Source organism: Neopsephotus bourkii, unplaced genomic scaffold (assembly GCF_033783945.1).
Source record: "Neopsephotus bourkii isolate Nb327-2 ecotype Australia unplaced genomic scaffold, CSIRO-AGI_Nbou_v1 NB_740, whole genome shotgun sequence".
In the NCBI taxonomy this organism is placed as follows: domain Eukaryota; kingdom Metazoa; phylum Chordata; class Aves; order Psittaciformes; family Psittacidae; genus Neopsephotus; species Neopsephotus bourkii.
In genome coordinates, this window is record NW_026901238.1 from 1775082 (window position 1) to 1798605 (window position 23524).

A 23524-nucleotide genomic window follows, 5' to 3' on the forward strand; every position below is an offset into this window, starting at 1 on the left:
CTATGATACTTATTTTTGGAAGAGTGCTTCAGAATCTGTCATTAAATCCTTCAAATACACATACATTTTGATATACTGACACAAAATTGTACTTACACAATCACAATATCTCCCCCCCCATATGTATATATGTGCGTAAGTATGTATGCATGTTAAATATATGCTATCTCCAACTAGAAAGTTCCATAATGAAAATACCAATCAGAAACATTACAAGCAAATACCCAGGCTGAATGCAAGCACTGAAGACAAATTTAAACCCATCATTTCTTGTTGTCATGCTGACTTCTGTTGAAGAGTTTCCCTCATTGCCCTTTTTTCCCCAACCCACTTTCTGCCCCCCATCTATGCACAGTGCCCCATATGTGCAGCACTCTTTTTTGTCCTCAGATATCTATATGCTTACAGCAAATGAAGTCTGACACTGTTACAAATGGCAAAGTCTATGAGCTGAAAATTCCCCTGAATCCCATACTTTGAGTAATACACACTTTTCACTTGCTGTGTACAGAAAGTGTAACAACATCAAATGGAAATAGATGTATGAGGCACCAAGCAAGAAAGCACAATGCATCAGCTCCTTGCTCTATGAGTGCTGAAAATGCTAATTCAGACTCAGTTTTGTTACTACGTAGCTTGTTGAACAAAACAACTCTTTGGAGCCCACAAATGCCAGGCTGAATCAGCACTTTCACAAGTTTGAAAAGAATTAACATTTAATTAATAATTAGTGGGTTTTTTCAATGTAGGAAAAGCAGTATAAAATTGGGCTACTTGTAGACAACCCCTTACACATGGCGTGAGGAACTTCTTCCACTGAGGAAGCCAGCTCTTTTAATCAGAGAATGAAAATATACTGTATTTGCTGTACTGATTAGGTATGGCATGAAAGACACTTGTCTGGGTGCTGCTATTCAGTTGTAACCATGTATTCAAGAATCCAAGTTGTTGATATGTTCTTAAAAATTTATTATTTCATTTATTTAAGAAAGTTTCATGACTTTTATTAAGATTAAATTTTTGCACCAGAATGCACTAGTCTTCATCAAGCACATCTTGCTCCCTTTTAAAAGCTGCAGCTGGATCCCCAGGAAGCAGAACAAACATTCACAAAGATGAACCATACATTATATGACAGCTGGAAACACACACAGCAAGTAACTTCGAAACTTGAGCTGAAATATTTTGTTTGAAAATGGAAGAATAAACAATGCTTACATACACAAACACCAATAATTATATTATGCAAATAGCTTTCAGACAGGGAAATAAACCCCACAACTTGATAGGCATGATGAGCAGCACATTTAAACCAGAATTAGTTGCTAGTAACCTCAATAAACTATTTTCATTTCTGATTATTTTCTTCTTTGTTTTGAGTGCTCACACAGATATTTCAGCAGTTTCTCATTCCTGTAAAGAAACAAAAAGGTCTAATGGAAAAGTCACACCAACTTTCATCTGTCCTTTGTTACAGTTAGTGCTACAATAATGTCTGCAAGCTAAGATAAAGGGTGTAATTTCACATCGCTTCAGAGTCACTAAGAGGTCTGGTTTGGGGGAATGGAGGAAGAAAAGGAATAGAGCAAAGTGAGTTTTTCCTTCACTTCAGAAGTTCTGGAAACTTCCTGAACGTTTTCCAGGTAGTCTCAGTTCTCCTCTGAACTCCTTTATTTGGATGTATGGAAAAATACTTAGCTCAGGTGTATGCTTTGCACAATTCTTTCGCAGTCAGATTACACTGTAGCAGGTCAGGACAGTGGATGATCGAGAGACAGGACATGCTGGGGTGACCCTGCTCAGATCTTTGAACAAATGGTTATTACGGCAATGAAGGGCCCAGCTGAGCTAGTCTCAGGTGCAGAACCAGAAGGGTTGCCCTTGACAAAATGACATGGGGTCAGCAGACCTCTCCAGAGTGACTGCCTTCATCAGGCTTGGGAAGACAAAGCCATTTCTTGCAGGCTAGGTGTAGTCTTAGAAACACATAAGCTAGATGTGGTCTCCAAAAAGACTTAGACGTGACTGATTTACATTGTGTGTGACCTCTTGGGAACACCTGAATTGAACATGGTAATGGAAAAGTGATTTCTGTATGTATTCTGCACAGGTTTGCATTCACGCTCAATCTCCATGAAACAGTGTTTGAATTATCCCCATCTTTAAGTACTTGGACCGTAATTTCCAGCCATACCCCTACATACTACCAACTATATTGAAATCTGCAATGGATTCTGACTCTCACTTTTCACTGTATTATCAGTTACATTTGATACATCATTTGAACTTTTCCATGGGGTTAGATATAGTGACTAAAAGAGACACAAGGTTAACCAACAAAATGTGTGAGATGGTGCTGCAGATGCTAACCACAGCTGCTTCCCAACAGAGATTTCAGAACATAATCAACACACAGGGGCAACAAAATGGCAGCAAACATGCAAATAAGTTTGTAACTGTACTCTGAGACTCAGGAAAGTGCCACTCTTTCTCCAAAGAGGCCCCAAAGAACTGTGATTTGATTGAATAAACAAAGATGAAACAATTATTGTCCTCAAATTCCTCGCAAAACTGTCTTTGTCCTCCCCCATTAATTACATTTCAAAGCAATAAAATGCATTTAATTATCTCAATTAACATCTATTTGTATTCATCAGGTTAAGCTGTATCTTCCCATCCCCACCCTGATTCAACTCCAAATGCGCCTTTTTAAAGCATTAGAATGTTCATATTTTGTCAATGGACATTTCATGACATATGAATGGCATTAAACATCATAACTGAATACAGTAGCTGCAGTACTATTTGCATGTTTGGTCATAATAACTATTGGCTATTGGCTGATTCTTAAGCTGACATAGAGCACTGGGGAATGCTTGGCTTTGTGTTTGCTGATGTTTGTATCTGTGTGTAGCCGCAGCAACACTAAGTAGCAGATCTGTACTGATTTTAACCTTGACTGGGCAGTTTGATACCACATGAGGTCCAGCCTCTGTGCACTCACCAGAAGAGGCTTTGCCTAATTTTGATTGTTCCCCTTCATATTTTGCTAAGACTAGTGAGTGATTTTGTTTTAAGCAGTTCCTACTGAACAAGGTATGAATGTCACCTGAATCTGCCATGCAGACGTAAAGACCTGCCTGTGCAAAGCCCAGCATAAATAGATCTCTGTACTAAATAAAAAGTCATTCTCACTGAAGACTCAGGGAAAACTTCTTTGATATTTCTTCCTTCATTAACATGTATACCACTATCACATCCATTAAAGCAAAAAAAAAAAAAAAAAGTTCCTATCATAAGCTCCAAAGTCTTTATTTTGGCCATTGGCAACAAAGGTACATTGTCTTCAGTGTTCTACAGGATATTGCCTTTAACTGTATTATCAAGGAGCTAAGCTGGCTAGAGATAATTTAACAACTGTCCAAAATATCTTTGTCATTGGTGAATATCACAGCGCAGTCTTTTAAGCTTAATTCTGTTACATTAAAGTAAGTTTTGACACTATTTTGTGTATATGGAACACTGAAAACTCAAATTTGCTTTTGTCACCCAACAAAGCATTTGAAAGGAAAATAAGAAAGAGATCATTCAGTATTACAGTCTTCTAGCCTAATTCTAAAACAGAAGAGCAAAACCACACTCCACATAATAAAGTTTGCATATATCAGCTCTCCATGTCAGTAACATCTGTGCTCTACAAAAGGACTACTGCGGCATCTGTAGTCCGCACACCAATGCTGTACACAGGCAAGCCTGCTCTGAAGTGTTCTATAGATAATGACTCCTGTTCCTTTCTGATGGATGACTATCATCCATCATATTCAGCACTGTTATGAACACACAACCAAGTATGGAAAATTTCAATAACAAATAGGAAACTACATTTACAAACAGAATGCTTTTTAACACCACCCTGTTTCCCTAATGCAAAGGAATGTCTCAGCTTAAACTCAAGTCCAAGTGAACCTAAGGTCAAACCTGGACATGTGCCTCATGCCACACTTCAGTGAAGCAACCCGTAGCTAGGTCAGGGATAGAAAACTTTGCTCTAGTGAATCTGGACCTCATGATGTGTTGGTGGTTTTGAGTATGGAGCACGGTGTGACTCTTGGACAATAAATAATAATAAGCTTTACTAATGGGATGCAGATGTTGAAATGGCAAGTTTGTTGAATAAAACCTTTGCCTCCAGCTGGTGCATTAAAAGGTCAATTTTCCAAACAGTAAGGGAAATAAGACTAAAGGATTTGGGAGAACAATATAAACAGGGGAAAAAAATATGTCAAAATTCAGTGTTACTTAAAGAAGACGCATGTAAGAAAGGGTAAAATATGTGGTTAAAGGCTCATACATCTCCTGGTGACTAATTAAAATAATGGATAGAGAAAAGCTGCAGTTCACAGTTCCATCTGCAGTTCCTCCTCATCGCTGTGCACTGAGCACTTCTAATTAGGCAGAACACTGGACACAAATTGAGCTGCATAAACAGCAGCCTTGGGTGTTTGAGCTATTCTCTCTGGATATGCCAAGGCTTCTGCAAGTCCTTCTGCTTCCTATTTCTGCTACTCACCTTTGATTTTTTTTGTGCTATTCTAACACTCAGCTACTATAATCACATTGTTTTGTAGTTTGTGGGTTTTTTTAAATCAGAGATTGATTATTAAGCAACAGATTCATCCTTCCATCCAGTTTTTGCTTTTCATCTCTGAATAATCTTGAAAACCATGCTGCACCACAGATCAGAAGGACTCATCCTCTCCCTGGGGTGTTTAAACTGGGTCTCAAATAATAAGCCATGGTAGATGTGGCCTGGCACGGTCTGGAAGATCCATCATAGAGACCAAATCAAGGCACAATTCCATGTTTTTCAGTAAAAGCAGCCACCCTCCCCAGTCATTCTTGGAACCTGAAAAAGCAATAAACCCCCCAAAAACCAAAACTGGAAATACACAAACTTGTGCTTTGCTCTCCAGCCAGTTTGTAGGACCTAGAAACTCCTAGAGTGACCACCTTGTGTCTTGTCATGGGCTTCACATTCTTCTCTTACAGAAATACCAAAATGGATGAAAAGAAAATAGATGGGATAGATCCCTCCAATCCCTCCACATCTTCTGCATAGCACGAGCCCACATTATTTTTAATAAAATACTCAAAGTCTCACCGGTTTGCCCACACTGCTGCTGCATTTATTTTGTACTCTGTTACTCACATTCATTCTTGGCTGACAGGTAACCACCAGGTGTGCCAAGGTCATCATGCTGTTTTATTTCTCCTCTAGGAGGGAAACCTCTCTTACCTTACGGCTCATCTCCATAACCCTGTAACTGCTTGGTGCACTGCTGAGATATGGAAACTTTCTTAGTTTGAAAGGCAGTCTGAACACTTTGCTCAGAATTCAAAAGTCAGTCTAACATCAAATGAAATTACCCAAAAGGCTCTGCATAGACCTAGCTTCACCTGCAATAGCAGCAAATAATGCTATTTTATGTTTTCAGATAAGAGAACTCTCTCCAGCAGAATATACGCCTGCTTAGAGACCAGGCAGGGTGCCCCTTGATTGGGTCATAAGGCGAACATTAAAAACTAGCATAACTACATAAATAGTCACAGAGCTTTTAGTGAGAAGGCACTGATGTTGACCGCTCTCAAAATACAAATTTCTTAAGTAGGGTATTTAGGACTCTGAAAGGTTTTTTTGACAAAATTATGCTGCCTGAATGTTACCTATAGTCACTTTTCTATCCAAAGACAGACTTGTAAAGTCTTGCTAAAAAACAGACGCATACACTCATCATTTTACCAACAGCTCATTTTTTCTTCCATCAACATGGTTTTTAAAAAAAGCTTTTTAAAACCTTAACTTTCAGTAGCTATCAGAACAATTAAGCTGGTAAGCATCTTCTACTAGAGCATCTCCAAACTTTTTAATATCAAGTAATTATTTGGCACTTACAAGACCACATGCATTCACATTTTCAGTTTAAATGCAAATACTGTGGAGAGATTTCAGGTTTTGTCTCTATTTTTATAAATGCTTCTAATTTTTAAAAGGAAGAGGATTTATTATTCTGGAGTTACCATGTGTCAGGTGTCTGTTTTTACATGTGCTTTCGTTAATTAGCTCCTATTTCTTTCACTGCTTTTCTTCTGAACGAAGGGGCGGTGTATACTTCTTTGAAACGAAGATTTCAGTTTACAATTTACTCAGTACAGGATCCTTTAAATAGATGAAGCCAAGATCAAAGTAGGTAAAACACAGCATGGTGTCTCTTTTAACTGCTTTTAGAAGTAAATATTCAAGAGAAATAGGCATCAGCAGAAGAGTAGAGACCTATAGGTTCGTAGAAATACATCAGTGGGGAGGGTGTTCAGGAGGTCTTCAGGCCAATCTCCTGCTCAAATAAGGGCCAGATCTGAGCTAAAACAAGGTTGTTCAGGGCTTGAAAACCTCCAGGCATGGAGATTGCACAACGTTCTGCCTGTGGTTCCCCGACGGTGAAAACCAGGAGTCACCCCAGTGGTGTCACACCATCAAAAGATGATTTGGGGAGACAAAATTTGATCTTTTGCAGTGTCCTACAAGGGACCATTGCCATCTGCCTGGTGGAAGGTGGGTTTGATCAAGGATTTTAAGCATATACAGATAATGATTCAAATACATCTAGGTGGGTACCTGAGGGTGAAATAGCAAAAAATGGTCAATAAGCAGAGGTGACAAACTGGCAGCCGGCATTCAGTACTTTCTGCAACCCCAAGCAGAACAAAGAAAAAAAACAACAATCCACGAACAAAACAACCAACAAACCCACATATTTCCTATGCTACAAGATCTCACAGTTGTAGCTTGCCAACAAGAGACAGGGAGCACCATCCTGACCAGACCAGTGGCCTAAGAGCTGCCCCATCCCATAGACTGCCTAACTCATAGGCAAACGGGAACTACACAAGTCTCATCACAAGTCAGACAGGAACTGAGATATAAATAAAACAATTCAGAGAAGCTGACACAATCCCCAGTGGGCTGTGCACTTGCCAAACAAATTATAAATCCTCTGAACAGTACAGATGGGTGTTTTCCCAGGCTAATGCCTTTATAAAGTTTAATTTTTGTGCCAATAGTGTTAAAAAAAAAAAAAGGAAAAAAAAAGGAAAAAAAAAAAAAAAAAAGCCTTGCGAAGTTTTCCTGGATGCCCAAAAGTAATACATTGCTAATCTTCACTCTTCTCTTTGCCCACACACCGCAAACAAAACTTGGCACAAAGTACTTGTCTTTCCTCCAAAACCTAGAACAAACCCCCAGTTTCCAAGGCTTCCATAGTGGACTACCCCCACCTCCTGCTTCTTGTGTGGCTCAAGAGCTTTATTCAACTGCAGGATTTCATTAGAGCCTGGATTTGTACCAACATGGGATTCATTCCCCTTCAACAGTTTGTTTTTATTTCACAGTTCAGTGCCTCAAAAATTAATAGGGACCCTATCAAACTTTCCAAAATTATTTGTCAGACTGGGCAAAGACCTACCAATCTCATTCACAGATACCTGACGCAGCACAAGTACCTTAAAACACATTTCAAGGTCATCAAAGCATCTTGGTAACATCAGAACAAAACATTGTGCACTGTTCTCTTTTCTCTTTCTCTTGAAGATAAATCAAAACTTTGAAAAAGTAAATTTTTGCCAAAATAATGCTTTTAAGACTACACAGACTTCATTATATATAATCGGAAAAGATCTAATACAATAACAAACTATGATGCTGCACCTCTGCAAAACAAATTTATCATGCGTTAGTAGTTAATAATTGTTAGCTAACCAAAAGTAAGGATAAATTTAATTTCTCTGCCCCTAATGAAGAATGAACATGGTGACATGAAGCAGCCACAAGGCAAGGGCCAGATTAAGAGAGATCAAATTAATACTACCTCTTGAAACCTCCTCCGATAATACTTTTATATATGTGTATTGCTCAGCAGGGAACATGTGACAATTTGCAGAACAGCAAACCTACGTAAAAATAAAATTTCTGTAGACAAAAATTCTGGGAAGTTCTAATGAAAGAGCAAAAGAATCAATAAACCATCTACATTTTTATATGAAACCATTTTATAAACTCATCCATGATATACCCCAGCCTGGGAGAGAGTGTACATACCTGAGAGTGCTATTGCAGACAATAAAAATAAATGGGCTTATTCAACTCTGAAGCTCAATTTTTTTACACATTCATTCTCAGAGCTGTAAACTTTTAGGGTAGTGTGCTGGTAACTTATGATTGTAGCAACCCAATGGATGTGCTGTAAGATCAGGTTTTCTAGACTAAAATCTTATCTCACTGAAATCCCATTCACAGGTTATACCTTCTGGTGGAAGAATCAGAATTGGCTGTCTTTTTCTGGAAGAGGCCCCAGGGAGATGCCTGCAGAGGCACTGGCTCCCACAGGGAGCTGGAAGGGCTGTGTGGGGTGGGAGACCAAGCTGATGCCCAGTCTACAATTTACAGAGCTATTCTTCAACTAGTGCAGGGGTCTATCCCAAAGCCCATTTGCAAACAGTTTTGAAAGGTCCATTTAAACCCCACACCAGAGGAAGGTAGTTTGTCTCGTCCAACAAGACACAAGAGAAACTAAGCAAGGTGGTGAGTGCTGTTAAAACCAAGAGTTAAGTAAATGCTTATGATTATGATAAAAAAATACACATTGGCATAATGCAAGAGGGAGGACAGGGAGGGCACCTGCCCAGGTGAAGGTGCCCAACTGCCGTGGTGGTTCATCAAAAACAAAGCCAGCCTTTGATGCCGGCATGGCATCAGCAGATCTTTCCTGAATGCCAGTCCACAGCAAAGCCCTATCCCTGGAAATGTTCAAGGCCAGGTTGGATGGGGCTTTGAGCAACCTGGTCTAGGTGAAGGGTTAGGTTAGCAGGGCGGTTTGAACTAGATAATCTTTAAGGTCCCTTCCAACCTAGACAATTCTAGGATTCAGGAGTCTATGAAAAATACTTTCAAGTGATGGCAAACTTACCCCAGGCATTGGCTGTAATGGCACTGAGATTGGATCTCAGTGTCAGAGCAGTTAGATATGGGAAGAGACTCCTGGGAAGAGCTGGGAGGGTTCTGAAAGAAATCTATGGAAATTGCAAGTAGAGTTAGTCATTTGGAAAAAAAAAATTGGAAAAAAGAAGAAGATTGTACAAGAGATGAGATGAAATGGGTGCCTGTGATAAAGACAGATGTCCTTATCTAGAATATGAATTTCAAAACCTTGGTACATTCATGAATTCACACTTGATTTCTAGTCTGTCCCAAGAAAGCATCACCATTAACGGGTACTGAAAGACAGCAGAGGAGTTGCTGAATTTCCATTCTACTGAAACACCCTGAGGAGCTCATCTCTGCCAGCAGCACCCGCAGCCTGCAGCACCCACAGCTCTGCAGCACCACATACGAAGAAGCTCCACGTGCCTGCACGGCCCCTCATTAGGAAGCTAACGGTGGCTATCTCTGTGGTGTAGTAATGCCTATTTTATGGGTATGGATATTCGCCAAGCCTTTTGGCTTTCTCCAGCTATGAAATAAGCACTAGTATAATCGTCTGCTGTGAGACCTTCCCAGAATACAGAGAGATGGAAAAGAAGGAGGAAAAAAACCCCAAAGGTCCTTCTGCATGTTGTACAGGAAACCCAGCGTTTTAGACTTGGCATGCTGGAGCCAGCATCTCCAAACAGTGCTCACAGCATCACAGATGATGCCATCTAACCATCATGAGTGTCAAATGGATACATGACTCGGCCAGCATCCACCCCAACTGCTGGGGTGATGACTGTCATGGGTGCCGCCAAAACGCAATTTCCACCTCTTGAATAAAACTTGTGAGCATTGCCTCTGTTCTGGTTCTCAGTATCAGCCCACAGGAGCCCTGCTCACATTTCAATTAACAGCATTTGAGGATCTGAGGGGTGACAGCAGAGGTGCTGATGTGTAACCAGACAGTCTTATTTTTATCCTTTACTTCATAAAACTGCTAAACCAACCAACCAGGGAAATTCCTAATAAAAAGTTCTGGGATAAACAGAGCTGTTGCAGGAAAGCAGAAGAGTAAGCAGGTGTGTGAGAACAGACATCAGTAATACCAGTAATCCTGTAAGGATATATTTTTTTCAAATCTATTACAAAAGCAACAAAATTTTCACTTATTTCCCAATGCTCACCTTTTTTCTTTTTTTCTTCCTTCCTTCCCCCCTCTCTCTTCACCTTCTTAGTAGCAGTCACTACCACATAGTTCACATACCGTTTTTAAAGACATAATACAATAGGTACTTCCATCAATTTTGGCCTTTATGCATTTCCCCAGAGTGCTTTTTGTTCAGAAAAAGCTTCTCTGCTAAGTTTGAGCACAGGTCATTATTTTAAACTGACAGGGAATCCCACCCCTTTGAAAAATTAACTCTAAATACCGTGTTTCCGCTTCATGGAAGGAAAAAGTCACATACTCAGAATCAACTGGTGCTAAGAAAATGTTGCAGTTACAGTGAAAGAAAGTGATCTTTTTCAAGAATGTTGATGATGAAGCAACAAAGTTGGTGTATGCTGACACCCTTCCAAACCATTTCAGCACTCAATACTGAAAACCTGTAAGAATGTAAATATTTTTAGACCTACAAAACTTTTCTCTGACTCTACCTGTTTCCCAGTCTGATGCACAGGTGTTCTTTAAAGATGCCACCCATTTTTGCTCTCTTACTGGATGGAGAAGCCACCTTACATCCTTCACCATCAAAAGCCTTTAATTTTTCATTAGCATACTGGTAGTTACAGAGAGATTTTATTTTCATTTTCCCTTTCACAGTGTCTTTAGAATATTTATTCTTCCATGCTCTCATAATTCTGAGTACCCAGTCTGAGTCATGTTGAAAATGTATAATTTTCCAGAAGCTGTAGACATACGATTATCTTGATTCCTGCCTCTTTTGACATTTCCAATCGTCACCCAAAATCTCTACGGTGTTGTAATGATCATACTTTTATGTAGCGTCTTACGGATTACAAGGCTAATATTACCATTTCTCTAATGTCTTTTGCTTCCCTCCCCAAATATGCATTGAAGAGAGAATTCTGAAGGAGTAAAATAACCTCCAACAGCAAAGTCTAAAAGCTCCTCAGGCTATAAGTTTCCTGGGACACGGGATAAGTTGGTTGTCCAACTTTCCATGCAACATCAAGGCAAAGAACTGAGCCTGGGGCCATATCAGAGGTGAGGTCTCTCACTACCAAGCTCTTGGAAACAATGTGAAGTCCTCTCTGTGTAGCTGTGTGTGCATGGAACCTGAAGAAGTATCCATATCACCATGTGTGTTGGCCAAAGGGCTGTAAGCAAGCAAGGTTTTGCATTTTAACACAAATTCATGTGCATGTGTGCTTCCTTCTTATTTAATAACAAAAGATCCTTATGAAGACTGACTATCATTCACCTGTTGAGCCTAACAGAGGTATGTAGTGACAAATTCATGATGACAGAAAATGAACAGAAATATCCTGGGTGAGAAAGAACTCTGAAGGAAGTGCAACAGATTTCCCTTATCCTGGTCTTTATGACAAATAATCTTCATTGCATCAGAACAACTTTCTTTTTTTTTTTTTTTTTCTCTATCATGGAAAAGTCAGGAAAACAAAACACCTTCCAACCAAGTAAGCACAATTAAAAATGCACACATCAGACATGAAGGTTGTTTGGAACTTTGTCTAGAGGGGTAAGTTGGATTTGATACCTGAGAGAGCTTTTTAAGAGAATGATAAAGCCATCGAGTATTACTAGAATGAGAGGAGTCAAGATTCCCTTAGAGTGTCCTCTGCTTTCTGATGGTTTTGTCTAGAAATATGCTATGGGAAGCTATTCTCATCATCAGACTGAGAGCAGGATGTGAAGATGCCACTAATGAGAACACCCACCAATAATCATATGCTATCAGACTTGCAATCATTTAAAGAACTCATTAATCTAAAGAAAATACTTAGAAAGAAACTTTCATAATTAGAATTGGTAAGCAGCCAGCTTTGCTAAAACGAGAGAGTATTTCTTCTTTCTCTGGTTTGACTCAAGACACCTTGATGGATGACAATGTCTTTGATGGAATGAAATATTTTGCAATAACTTTGGGTACAGCTAAGCTGACAACGACATTCTTTAAAACGCCTGTATTTCACAGAGCTTCTCACTAAGATTTCGACAGGTAAACAAGTACACGGTTGCTGATTTGCCTCTGGTGAGCTGCTGTTGAAAACAAATGGAGGAAATGAAGTATACTGCATTATGTTTGTGCCTCTTCAGAGGGGTGTTGTGGTTCTCAAAACAATTTATCATCTCAGCAAAACTTTCACTAACATTAACTGATGTCTGAAAGGGAAAGGCCCTAACACAACAGCTCAGCAAAACAAACAGAGCAGAGTTTGCAGCTTACAACTTGCTTGAGAAAGGGGTATCTCTAAAGGATGTTGCTTTATCTGCAAGTGTTAATTTAACTGCTTAAGGAGGCAGGGTATGAGAGAGTCTTTTCCCTCAGCAGCTGTGTGCAGCACCTGTTGTTTTGCAAGGGATCCACATTCATCCGAACTGGTGAGTAAGCACTCCTTGTTTTTATAGAAAGATTTATAACTCCTTTTAAGCTATACAGGCCAAAAGAAAACTAATAAATAAATAAATAAATAAATAGTAACCCAAAAGACAATTATGACCAAATGGGCTCCTTGCTGCAATGGCAGCTTCAGTCTGTTTTTTATATTACAAACAGGTATCTCCTCCTGTGCCAGTGCCCACTGGAAGTGGGGGAAACAAAGTAGCAGTGGAAAAACAAAGAACATATTAAATGTTTATGCATATTAGGAGGCTTCTAGAGAACTCCTGGGAGCTAACTGATGGAAAGCAAAGCACTGAGACCATTAGCAGCACCCGTTATCCCACCACTCTTTCAGCAGCATGTGGCAATTGCAGAAATTACTTATTTACACCCTGAAGTAGCAGCAAACACTCATTATATAGCACTTCCATGTGGGCACATTTTGCACCATCTCTCAGGTGATACATATTTGTCTAAGCTGTCATAGCTGGTCATCCTGCACTTTCACTGTATTTTCCCAAGCTTTTTAAGGGTCTCTGAAATAAATGATGGAGGAGCACAGACCTAAATACACCTTGGCACCACAATGCCTGAGCCTGCTCGTGAATTCACAGCCTCATCTGCTGCCTCAGTTGCTTACTGATCCACATAATTTCTGACCTTCAAAAAAGATAAATTACTTTTATTACTTATTTACGTTTTGTTGTTTCATTTTGGGTTATTCTGAGTTTAGAGGTTTTTAATATTTTTAAAGGTGTGGTGGTCATACAGTGTCATTCCCAGTGGGTTCACGGTCAGATCTGGTGGATAGTCACAGACATGGGCAGTAAGCCACAAAGACAGCAAAGTGTATGCACATTTAGATAAACGCACAGTGAAATTAAGTGAATTTTGAAGGGAAAAAAATATTCTGAGCCCTGATATTGTTTTGAGAAAAACTACATTTCTTTCGGGGTAAGATTATTTTCTAATCCCGAGACTGGAAATCCACCTGACAGAAGATATGAACTCCATTTTCCAAGTGCTTCTGCTGCAAAGCTTAGCTGCTATTTCAAGTATGTGAAAATTCTGATACGCAACAACAAAATAAGGAATGAAATTAAGAAAAACAGTGAGCTACACACAAAAAAGCTAAGAAATATATACACAAAGTAGAATCAAATGGACTTGATGATCTTAAAGGTCTTTTCCAACCTAGTTGATTCTAAGATTCAAAACTGATACAAATTTCTGTCATATTTTATTCCTAAACTCAGCATCACTTTTAGTAAAGACAAAACTGGAATAAAAAGGTTTGGGTTTTTTTTCCCTAAAAGCCACTTCTTCCCCTTTAACAGAAATAATAAGGCAAAAATCATGGCAGGAAGTAATGTATTTGGGCTAGAAGGGAACTGTGCTTCCTGTATTTAATGGGTTGTTCCTCATTGCAAACCCTTCTCAGAATCAACAGGGCCATGTGGCAAAGAGGGAGAAAGGAAAAAGCCATCTCAAATGTTTTAACGATAGTTTGTTCAACATCTTGCAGCTCCTAGGTATCTCATAGGCATGGTCCTTTATAAATAAAATTGTGATGGCATATTTTTATTATGCTGTGAGTCATGAAATTTGTATCTGCGGGGAGCTGGGGACTTCAGCTTTTCCTCTGGGCTTTCCAGTGCTGTCCACTGGGTCAATTAAAATATCAAGATTTCTTTTCACACAGAACCTTTTCTCTCCCTTTGGTTATTCCAAGTGTTTCACTCACATCTCCCCTGCACAACCTCATCACTATTGTAAATCACAGCAAATTAATGTCGATGCTGGGTTCCTGAAACAAGACTGCTTTTGCCTCTTGACAACAAAACCCCTAAGACAAATGTAAAAAATTCAAATGGAAATACAGTATTAAAAATAAATCTGTTGACAGCTCCTGATAAAATCCTCCAGATCTAGGCTGATACAATGCTCCCTAGCTGACCCTTGGAATAGAAATAGCTTCTAATTCTTCATGCTGCTGAAGACTGTATGTTGGGCAATAAAGAAATGAACAGAGGTTATGGCTTTCATAAAATATTCACACCAGTGGCTCTTCATACAGAAGTTTCTCCTGAGTATGATTAATCACATGCTATTATTTGAAGTTCCTATATCGTGGGAGTTCATGTTTCACTACAATTTGCAGACTGGATTATAGAAAATTAGTTTCAGATAAACTGTTTGGTTCAGGTAGATTAGTCCACTCCGATTACACCTATCAGCCAATTGAACTCTTTCTTGAAACAAAATGGCCATGTCCCTGGGGTTATCCAGAAAGTGATAAACAACTGGGGAGAGTTTCTCTCCACCTGGCAGTAATTGTTCTGCAAGTGCTCTTCTCTTACTTATATCTAAGACAGACATTTATCCTGCTATTTAGTATAATTAAAGCATAGATACCAATGTAAAGCTGCTACCCAGGGAGCTGTTGTCTGATGGCAGCAGATTCACAACATGCACAACAGCTTTAATTTCAATAACATGTTCAGCTGATGAGGAGGAAGAAAAAGGTGAAGTAAGTAACAACATTTCCAGGAGCTCAGGATGAATTCACCGCCAAGAGAGTCTATGCAAGGGACCAGCACAGGCAATGCCCAAAAGATGTGGTGTCCTTTGGCAATTATGTCTCTAACAGTTTGGATGTGAGAGCTGCTGCATTTCCATAATACAAACAGGAATGACACTACCCTTGTTCCAAACAAGGGATCTGAGCCCAGCACAAGAGCCACCAGCTATTTGAAGCCCACACTAATTCATCTCATATATGATTAGAAATTACCAGAAATACATACGGAAACGGGACACCACTATGTGATCACTGATATCATGTCCAATTAGGATTCTATTAATCTTCCAAGATAAAGGCTCATAGTTTGCCAGCTCAACTTACCTCTTACGATGATATTGGTGGACTTTTTTGCAGGATTTCCAACATTGTTATTGGCGATGCAACTGTACGTGCCAGCATCTTCTGACATGATGGCAGGTATTGTTAAAGTCCCACCATTCAGCACGGTCTTCTCGGGCAGGATGCCGGCAGACCTAACCCATGTCAGGCTGGGGGCTGGCTCCCCTCCTGTCGTCACACAGACTAAGGTGATTGCTTCTCCAGGGTTCACCACTATTGGGTCATCCACAAGAAGCTTAATAGAAGGTGATGCTGTAAAATACAAGAGGAAGAGAAAGGTGTAGCAGGGCTGCATCTGTGGTATTGCCTAGTCCTCACAAGCACATTCAAGCCAACAGAGATCAGTGAAGGCACATCAGCTCTTTGCACAAATATGTGTCATCTGAGCAGGGAGCATTCCCATCCCAATGCTCCCCCTAACACCACATTTATCACCCTGATCTGTACCCTGCTCAGTCATTACCCTTCACCTTGCTGTCAAACTGCAGGTGAAGATTTATGTATGGACAACACTGCAGCTATGCTTGGGAAGCAATGTATAATGTATGGGACCAGGGCCAGCACACTGGATTTTAAGCCCTGGAAGAAAGGAATTAGTAACAATCTTATTATTTGGCACAAAAAGCATGTTGTGCTCTTCAAGTCAGATTCTACCCATTGAAAACCAGCCCTCGTAATCCACCTGCGTCCCCAGTGAGCTCCCTGGGACTTGTCTGCCAGCTGAGATGGTTTTGTAGAGTTTGAGTTGGGTCTGTTGACTCAGGAAGAGTCACCTCCCCTGGTACATCATCTTGCACATGAAGAAACTGAGGAGTTCAGCACAAATGCTTTTTTTGCCTATATGGGATATGAAACCTGCAGCTAACAGCACCAGCAGAAAGTGTGGCCACAGCTCCATCTCCTCATAGAAACACAAGAAAGGTGCAGGCTTGGGTCCCTACTAGTCTCTGGGACACAAGCATAAAGGTGAAGGATTGAAATTCTGTGGAAAGAATACCAGAAAAAAGTGACAATAAAAAAAGAAAAGAAATAAAATGTTACAATCAAAAATTGTATCACAATCCTCATTACTACAGAGATATATTCCTATGTATTCTGCTTTATATATGAAATATTGAGGAATACACACTAATCACTAAAGGCAAATACAAGAGCCAACTACAAAATAAGAGTTTTCTTTATTTGGAGTTCACCTAAAAGGAATTACCTTTCTCTGCACACAAATGGGAAGCACTTCATTTATACCTACACCAGCAAGAGTGAACAGGCAACCTCCAGACAGAAAAGCACTTGAAGAGAGCAGGAGAGCAAAGATTTACAGGCAAAGCCCCCTAATCCAGCTCCTCCCAATTTGTGACCCTGCAGGTAATTCCCAGGTTCACGTAACCAACTTAAAGGTGAAGAAACTGGGTGGATGGCTAAAAATACAGACAGAAAACAAGTCAGCACTGCCTACTGTCAATGTCTCTTTGCTTATGTCCTCTGATCTCTCATTCTTTCATGCATCCATCAGCTGAGGGACCCCTGTTTTACGATTAGAGGTATGAAACTGGGCAGTATATCGTGTTTCATGATTAAAGAGATTTTGCTTGGGCAAAGGTGACAGGACAGAAGCAGGGATACAGGTACTCACTGTGCAACTAGAACTGAGGTCCAAACCCGTAGGGTCATCACCAACCAGGGCATAGCACTAAGCTGATCCTTCTTTCTCTGTCCTTCCCTCCCTCCTGAGTTTAATGATTTTTCCTGAACACATGTGGCAAGCAGCTGATCTCTACTCTCACTAAACATCAAGTCATGAGGCAGAGAACAAGAGAACCACAAATAATGCTTCAAAACTTAGAACAAAAGATGAAAGCTCCAACAATGTCAACCCAACCTTACCGTAATGGCCTCATAATCCTCCAGGTGAAAAGGGGCCCTTTGCCATCCTTCAGGTAAAGAGACAAAGACAGCAGCTGATGTGATAAAAATGCTGTGATACATCCCTTTCATCACAGCACTCAAATCAGTAAGTACATGAAAATTACGGTTTGCATACAGCAATTTCTCTTTACTTACACCACATATTACACTTAACTACAACGTATCTCACTAGACAAACACAAACAAAAATTCAGCAATACACTCAACTATTAAAAGTGAGATCTAAATAAAAGAATATTAAGAAATTCAGAAGAGATATAAAGGTATCCTGCAAATGAAACTCAGTGTAGAATGTAAAGGGTCAAATGCCTATTATGAATGGAATATGGATCCGCAGCAACAAGAAGATACTATTTTGGTTATTTCTTTGCTTGAAAGCCTATACATGTTCTGCACTGTATCGCAATGCACCAGTAACACAGAACCTCTTATTTTCAGCTTTAGGATGAAACTGAGGACAGAACTGGGTCCACTGCACAGCTTGCCTCATTTATTGTCATGGGGACATTGCCAAATTCCGGCCTAGGAATGAAGAGATTGCAGGTTTCTGGCTAGTTACTTGGACTTTGTCCTTCCATCGCTGAAGCACTCTCAGCCCCATCACCAGCCCATATTTGACACCACAACCTCCACTCCCAGTGTCACCAACATCAACCTCTCCTCCTTCCAGCCAGGGGTGAGGAGAGGTAGAACTCAACACCCATCTGCCCACATGCCAAACATGAGTCTGAGACCTGTGATTTCTTGTCACAGCTCTGAGTGCCTGTCAGAAAGGAAAGAGGAAAGAGAAAAAGAGAGAAGCAGGGAATTAGCCAGGGAATGAAGGAGACAAATGGCAAAAATCTCAAACCACTCAGTAACTCCAGCAATGTGCTCAGACACAGTGGGGTGGCAGAAAAAACGGTTTTAGCTCCAAGTTAGAGTGCTTGTGTTCACTTCTCTACATCTGCCTGGGCCTACATGCAGAAATGAATGGGGCTAAATCAGAAGTTTAGGAACCTGCTGGAATACCTGTTTAATTGACTTGGGTTAATTAACTATGTAAGCCTTCTGCAGGTCTACTTTACCAGATAGCTCCTCTGTTTCACTCAAAATTCCAAACTGGAGAAACCTCCAGCTGCTCCCTGCAGGATGCTGCACACAGCAGCCACTTCCCACAGACTGGGAATACAAAGCTGTAGCAGAGGAAGGAGTAACGAAGGCACGGCAATAAAACTCCATGTAACAGCAGGGGCAGTAAGCCTTGGACTGGGCTGCTCAGGGTTGCTGAAGAATCTTGCTCTTCCAGATTTTCTGAGCAAACACCTGCTAGACAAGTCTTATGACTAGTTCCTGTTTGAGCTATGGAAATGGAGCTCACTATCATGTGAGATTTCTCCCTCTTCTAGTTTCAGTGGCAGCAAGAGCTACTGACAAAAGGCAAATCCTCTGCCTTGAGCTATCTTCTTGCAAGAATCTTTCCCTGTGGTCCCCATCTCTCTGGTGACTGCAGACAGTCCAAAGATTAGTTTAATTTAAAGGTTGAGATTTAGATGGCAGAAGATGAGTGACATCAATCCTACCTTTACGATGAAGATTTACAAATGCAGCAGGAGCCTATAGTTGGGAATGGGCAGAAAGTGCCAGTTATCTATAAGAACAATATACATGTGCCAGCCTCACATTGATCCCAGTGTTTTGCAAATCTATTTGATCCTTGCACTTTCAGAAAATGGATTTTTTTTTTGCCTAATCCTCTCTCTAAAATGAATTTAATCTCTATTTGTAAACTTCTTCTCTAAAACAAAATTCTCCTCTCAGTTATTTGTAAACTTTTGAGGCTAAACACCACATACAGCATAAATCCGAAATGTTTAATTCAGTGTCACACTTCTCTTTTTTTTTCTGGTCCAGAATGATTAAAAAATGGAGTAGGCATTTATAAAGATGACAAGATGACCCAGAGCAATTATAATAGTTGATGATTATACCAAAATATTGTTGAAGGCTATTAAAACCCATGCTTCAGGGCATAAAATGTATCTTTTTTCCCTGGAACAGGAGGGGAAACTATCACGTATCTGTCTACTGCACACTTTTTATGCACTCTTCTGAAATGCCTGCTGCTGGCTCTTGTTAAGGACAGACAAGAGATCTGATCCAAAAGGACAGCTCATGTGTTTATACATCCTTTGCATTTGTAAAGCATCTGGCATGACTGAACACTAACTAGGAGACCCATGATGCAGTCACAGCAGTTCAAGCTGTGATATTTGTTTAGATAGCAGGAGATCATGGAATTGAGTCAGAAGGAAGAGGAGATAAAGACACCTCTACCCCCACAAAAAAAAAAAAAAATAATCTAACTTACTAAAATGACACTACTGTAAAAGCTAGTACATGCACTTGTGTATTCCTGGTACATGCCTGAAATATGCTAGTTTTGCCTTTACTGCATGCATTGCTTTGGGGAATCAGGCTACAGCCACCAAGATACAAGTGGTTTCCCCCAATGGCATCTACAGCTGGGGGAGCAGACACACAGCTCTGAGCAGTTTCCTTCCACTTGTTTATCCAAAACAAGGCTAGAACCAATACTGACATTCTGCCTGCTCAATTTTTGAACAGCACAGGTCACCTAAGCTTTTTGAGGCTTGTGAAAACCATTGCGTCCTTACAAAGAGGCTTTCACATGGTCCCAACCAAGAGAATTCAAAAGGATGCATACTGCAGTGACAATAAGCCAGCAATTTATGCGTCAAATCTTAATTATGTTTTACAGTATTTAGTTTTACCAAGCAAGGTGCTTTGTTGGTTGCCACCTTTATGCAGGGCTCTTCTTACATGAAAGGCACTTCAAAATCAAGGGCTTCAAAGCCCCCAGAACTCAGCAGGTATATGTGCAGTCCCAAAAAAGAAGACGCTCAACTGCATTAGCCCAGAATTTTTCTCTGTGAAGCAGCTGCCCTTTGGCATAAGAATGAGCTCCTTAGTTTCTGCTTGAATCATGCACAGATCCCATAAATTTCCATGGAAAGGTTTAATTCAGAGATATACTTTATTTTTTTTCTACTGCTGTATTCTTCTGGATTTAGTTTAATCTTGCATTATGTCACTTATTTCTTCCTGCTGTCTTCCTTCTTATTCATTTCCTATCCTAGCTAACTAGTCTGATATTTTATTATTTTTTTTTTAACCAAAGAGTCTGTATTTATTATTTTTTTTTTTTCATTTTTAGCCCCAGAGTTCCATCTGTTCATACCAGAAAACCCTGGGTCATGGTTTGGGTCACGGAGACACACTGGCACGCACAGATACAGGACTGGTACCCTCAATTTCATGTAATTTTATGTAGAGCTGAACAGTAATGGATTTTATAGTTTTAAGTAATGCTCAGTACTGGTTTGGAAAGTTGTGCATCAGAGCCAACACAACTGCACAATACCAAAACTGATGAAGACACAGGAAGTGATCATATACTTACCAAAAAATATCTCTACCAAAAGCAGTCAGTACTAAATGGACGTTATCATCCCCAAAGCCAATTTCAAAGCTTCAGCCTGGCTGAGGTCTCTCTTAGATGACTATCATCCACCAGAATTAATGAATACTGGGCCATCCAGGTTTGGCAAGCAAAGCATCTCCCAGACAGAACCTTTTCCCCAGCAGCAGTAGAGACTCAGCCAGACAACCTGCCCAGTGGAAACTTTCTTTCAAATCTCTGATATGAATAATAAAATTCATTATCAAACAACAGCAAGCTTTGGTAAATATTTCCATGGGTGAGTGCCTGGAACAAGCTTTGTGAACTTTGTATTTGGAGATCATAATGAGAATGGCTCAGTGCTCGAAAGAGTTTTGCATCTTTACTGCCCTTTACAAGCAGGGGTTTCTGAGCAGCAGTCCCACATTTCCAAGTCATGGTTGGTTTGCCAGGGAACAAAGACAGACGCAGTGGCACTGCGAGCTCTTTCCCGCAAAGAACAAGGCACTGCTTATGATGAGGGAAACTGTTCAGGTCCCCATTCATATTGCAGCTGCATCCTTATTAAAGGGACTTCAATTCAAAAGCTTTCGTGTGCAAGTATTACTTCTGCATCCAATGTATTTCATAGGTCTGTAAAGCCTGGCTGTGAACTCCACAGTACATATGACAAAGTGCCATTGGAAGTACACTGGGTCACAATACATGGCCCTGCAGGTCAAGTCCCTGTGGACTAGCAGGGACATGGATCAGAACTGCATCATTTTTCTTACCTAGTATTAGTGTGTGCACACAAGACAAATTAGGCACTGATGACATACAGATAGAGATTAATTATAAACAGTGGCTATAACACATACCAATCCTCAGAGAGTAATAAAACAGCGTGAAACACATGCTGGTTTGATTAAGGACTAGGAAAAAGTTTCTCAGATCCAGCACAAAGCTAGCAGTCATTCAGTCATCATTAACACTCTAAGACAAACACTCAACAACACCAGTTTATCAAGCACCTTCAACATAACCTAGCTCTACAACAAAATGCTTCCAGTTTAAAGAGAGCTACCATAAGATCATTGGCAGAGAGACTGGAAACATCTTCTAATCAATGAGCCAATACGTATGTTTACTGAACTTCAAAGCGTAGTCTCTACTGCTCCCTGGGATGGTTATCTGAGACAGATACTACACTGGGTGGAAAGAGATATATCCATAACTGATGTAGCGCACAGAAAAAAATCTGATGCCAACATGTGCTGGAATTACAGTTAGACATATATATGTATTTAGACTGGGTATATGGGATCGAGAAAATGTCACAATTGGCTTTAGGGATTACTGGAAATGAAAAAGAAAACTAATACTTTAATAGCAATATCAAAGTAGAGGCAGAAAGTCATGTCCTTGACGACTCACTCATCTATGATGAATAAAAATGAAAGAACATTTTTTCCTCCAGTTTTATGAATTATTTCATATGTAGAACTGAAGTAATAGAACATGATTTAATTACAGTTTTATATATGTGTGTGTGTATGTATCCATTCAATTTACAGCCATGATTTCCCGCAGGAATACAATGCATATACTTCTAACTACAAACAATATGAATAGATCCTTTCAAGACAGAGGAAAAATAGAGAACATCTGATGTCCCTGCTAGGATGGGAACTTCATTTCTATATTTATGTACTCAGTGAAGTTCAAAACAGAATAAACTATAATTCCGCTGAAGTCCAGATTTTGAATTAGAGGGTAAAAGAACTTTTTATTGACCATGTTGCCACAGCATGCTGCAATATTTTCAACAATAGTCCTTAAAACAACCCCAACCCAATACACCACCAAAAAACCTCAACCAACCTAGTCAAAACTAAACCAAAACAGCCCCAAAAATGAACAACAATGAAAATCACTTTTATACACCCGTCTTCTCTGCTCTACGCTCCCTGCTGCTACCAAGAACACCATAATCTTCTGACTGCTATCTGTCGGTCCTTGTTGGTTTCACAAGAAGCAACTCCTCTAGGCAGAGTGCCAGCATGCATTGAGCTAGCCAGGATAAGATATTCCAGTGGGCCAAACTGCTACATAAGCATGCACCTATGTGTGCCAGCACTTCGTCTGCTCTATCAGTACGTGCAAACTTGTTTGTGTACTTTGCTGGGAAGGGGCAAGGCTTCCCAGAGCAGATTCACCATTTTTCTTGGCAATGAATTCTCCAACAAAGGCAAGGGAGAAAAAAATATGAAAAGATATGTAAAGTATGAGCTCTTTGCAGACTTAGAAGCAAAGTTCATCAAGGAACCACACGATGTTTGAGGTTGGAGGCATGTCTTGTGGTCCTTTGATCCGATTCCCTGACCAAGCAGTGTCGTCTGTCCCCCCCCACACACACATGCTGCCCAGATGTTTTTTACTGTCTCTGAAGATGGAGACTCCACAACCTCTCTGGGCAACCTTGCCAGTGCCCAATCACCCTCACTGGAAAAACATAGTTTTATAAAGTCACTGTCAAGTAATGACCAACCACATAGAGATTTTAACTCAGTCGTATCTCATTCAGGTGCTGCATGCAATCCAGGTGCAGAAGAGCATCAAAA

At 40.1% G+C, this 23524-nt stretch overlaps 1 protein-coding gene across 3 annotated transcripts in view; it reads right to left on the bottom strand.

Annotated features, from left to right (window-relative positions):
* MDGA2 (MAM domain containing glycosylphosphatidylinositol anchor 2) overlaps nucleotides 1-23524 on the bottom strand; it is a 389024-nt gene that overhangs the window by 150318 nt on the left and 215182 nt on the right. For all 3 annotated transcript variants that reach the window (XM_061354587.1, XM_061354586.1, XM_061354588.1), the window contains exon 6: nucleotides 15515-15784. In XM_061354587.1, coding sequence (XP_061210571.1) covers nucleotides 15515-15784 — 270 coding nt within the window. The remainder of the gene's footprint in view (nucleotides 1-15514; nucleotides 15785-23524) is intronic.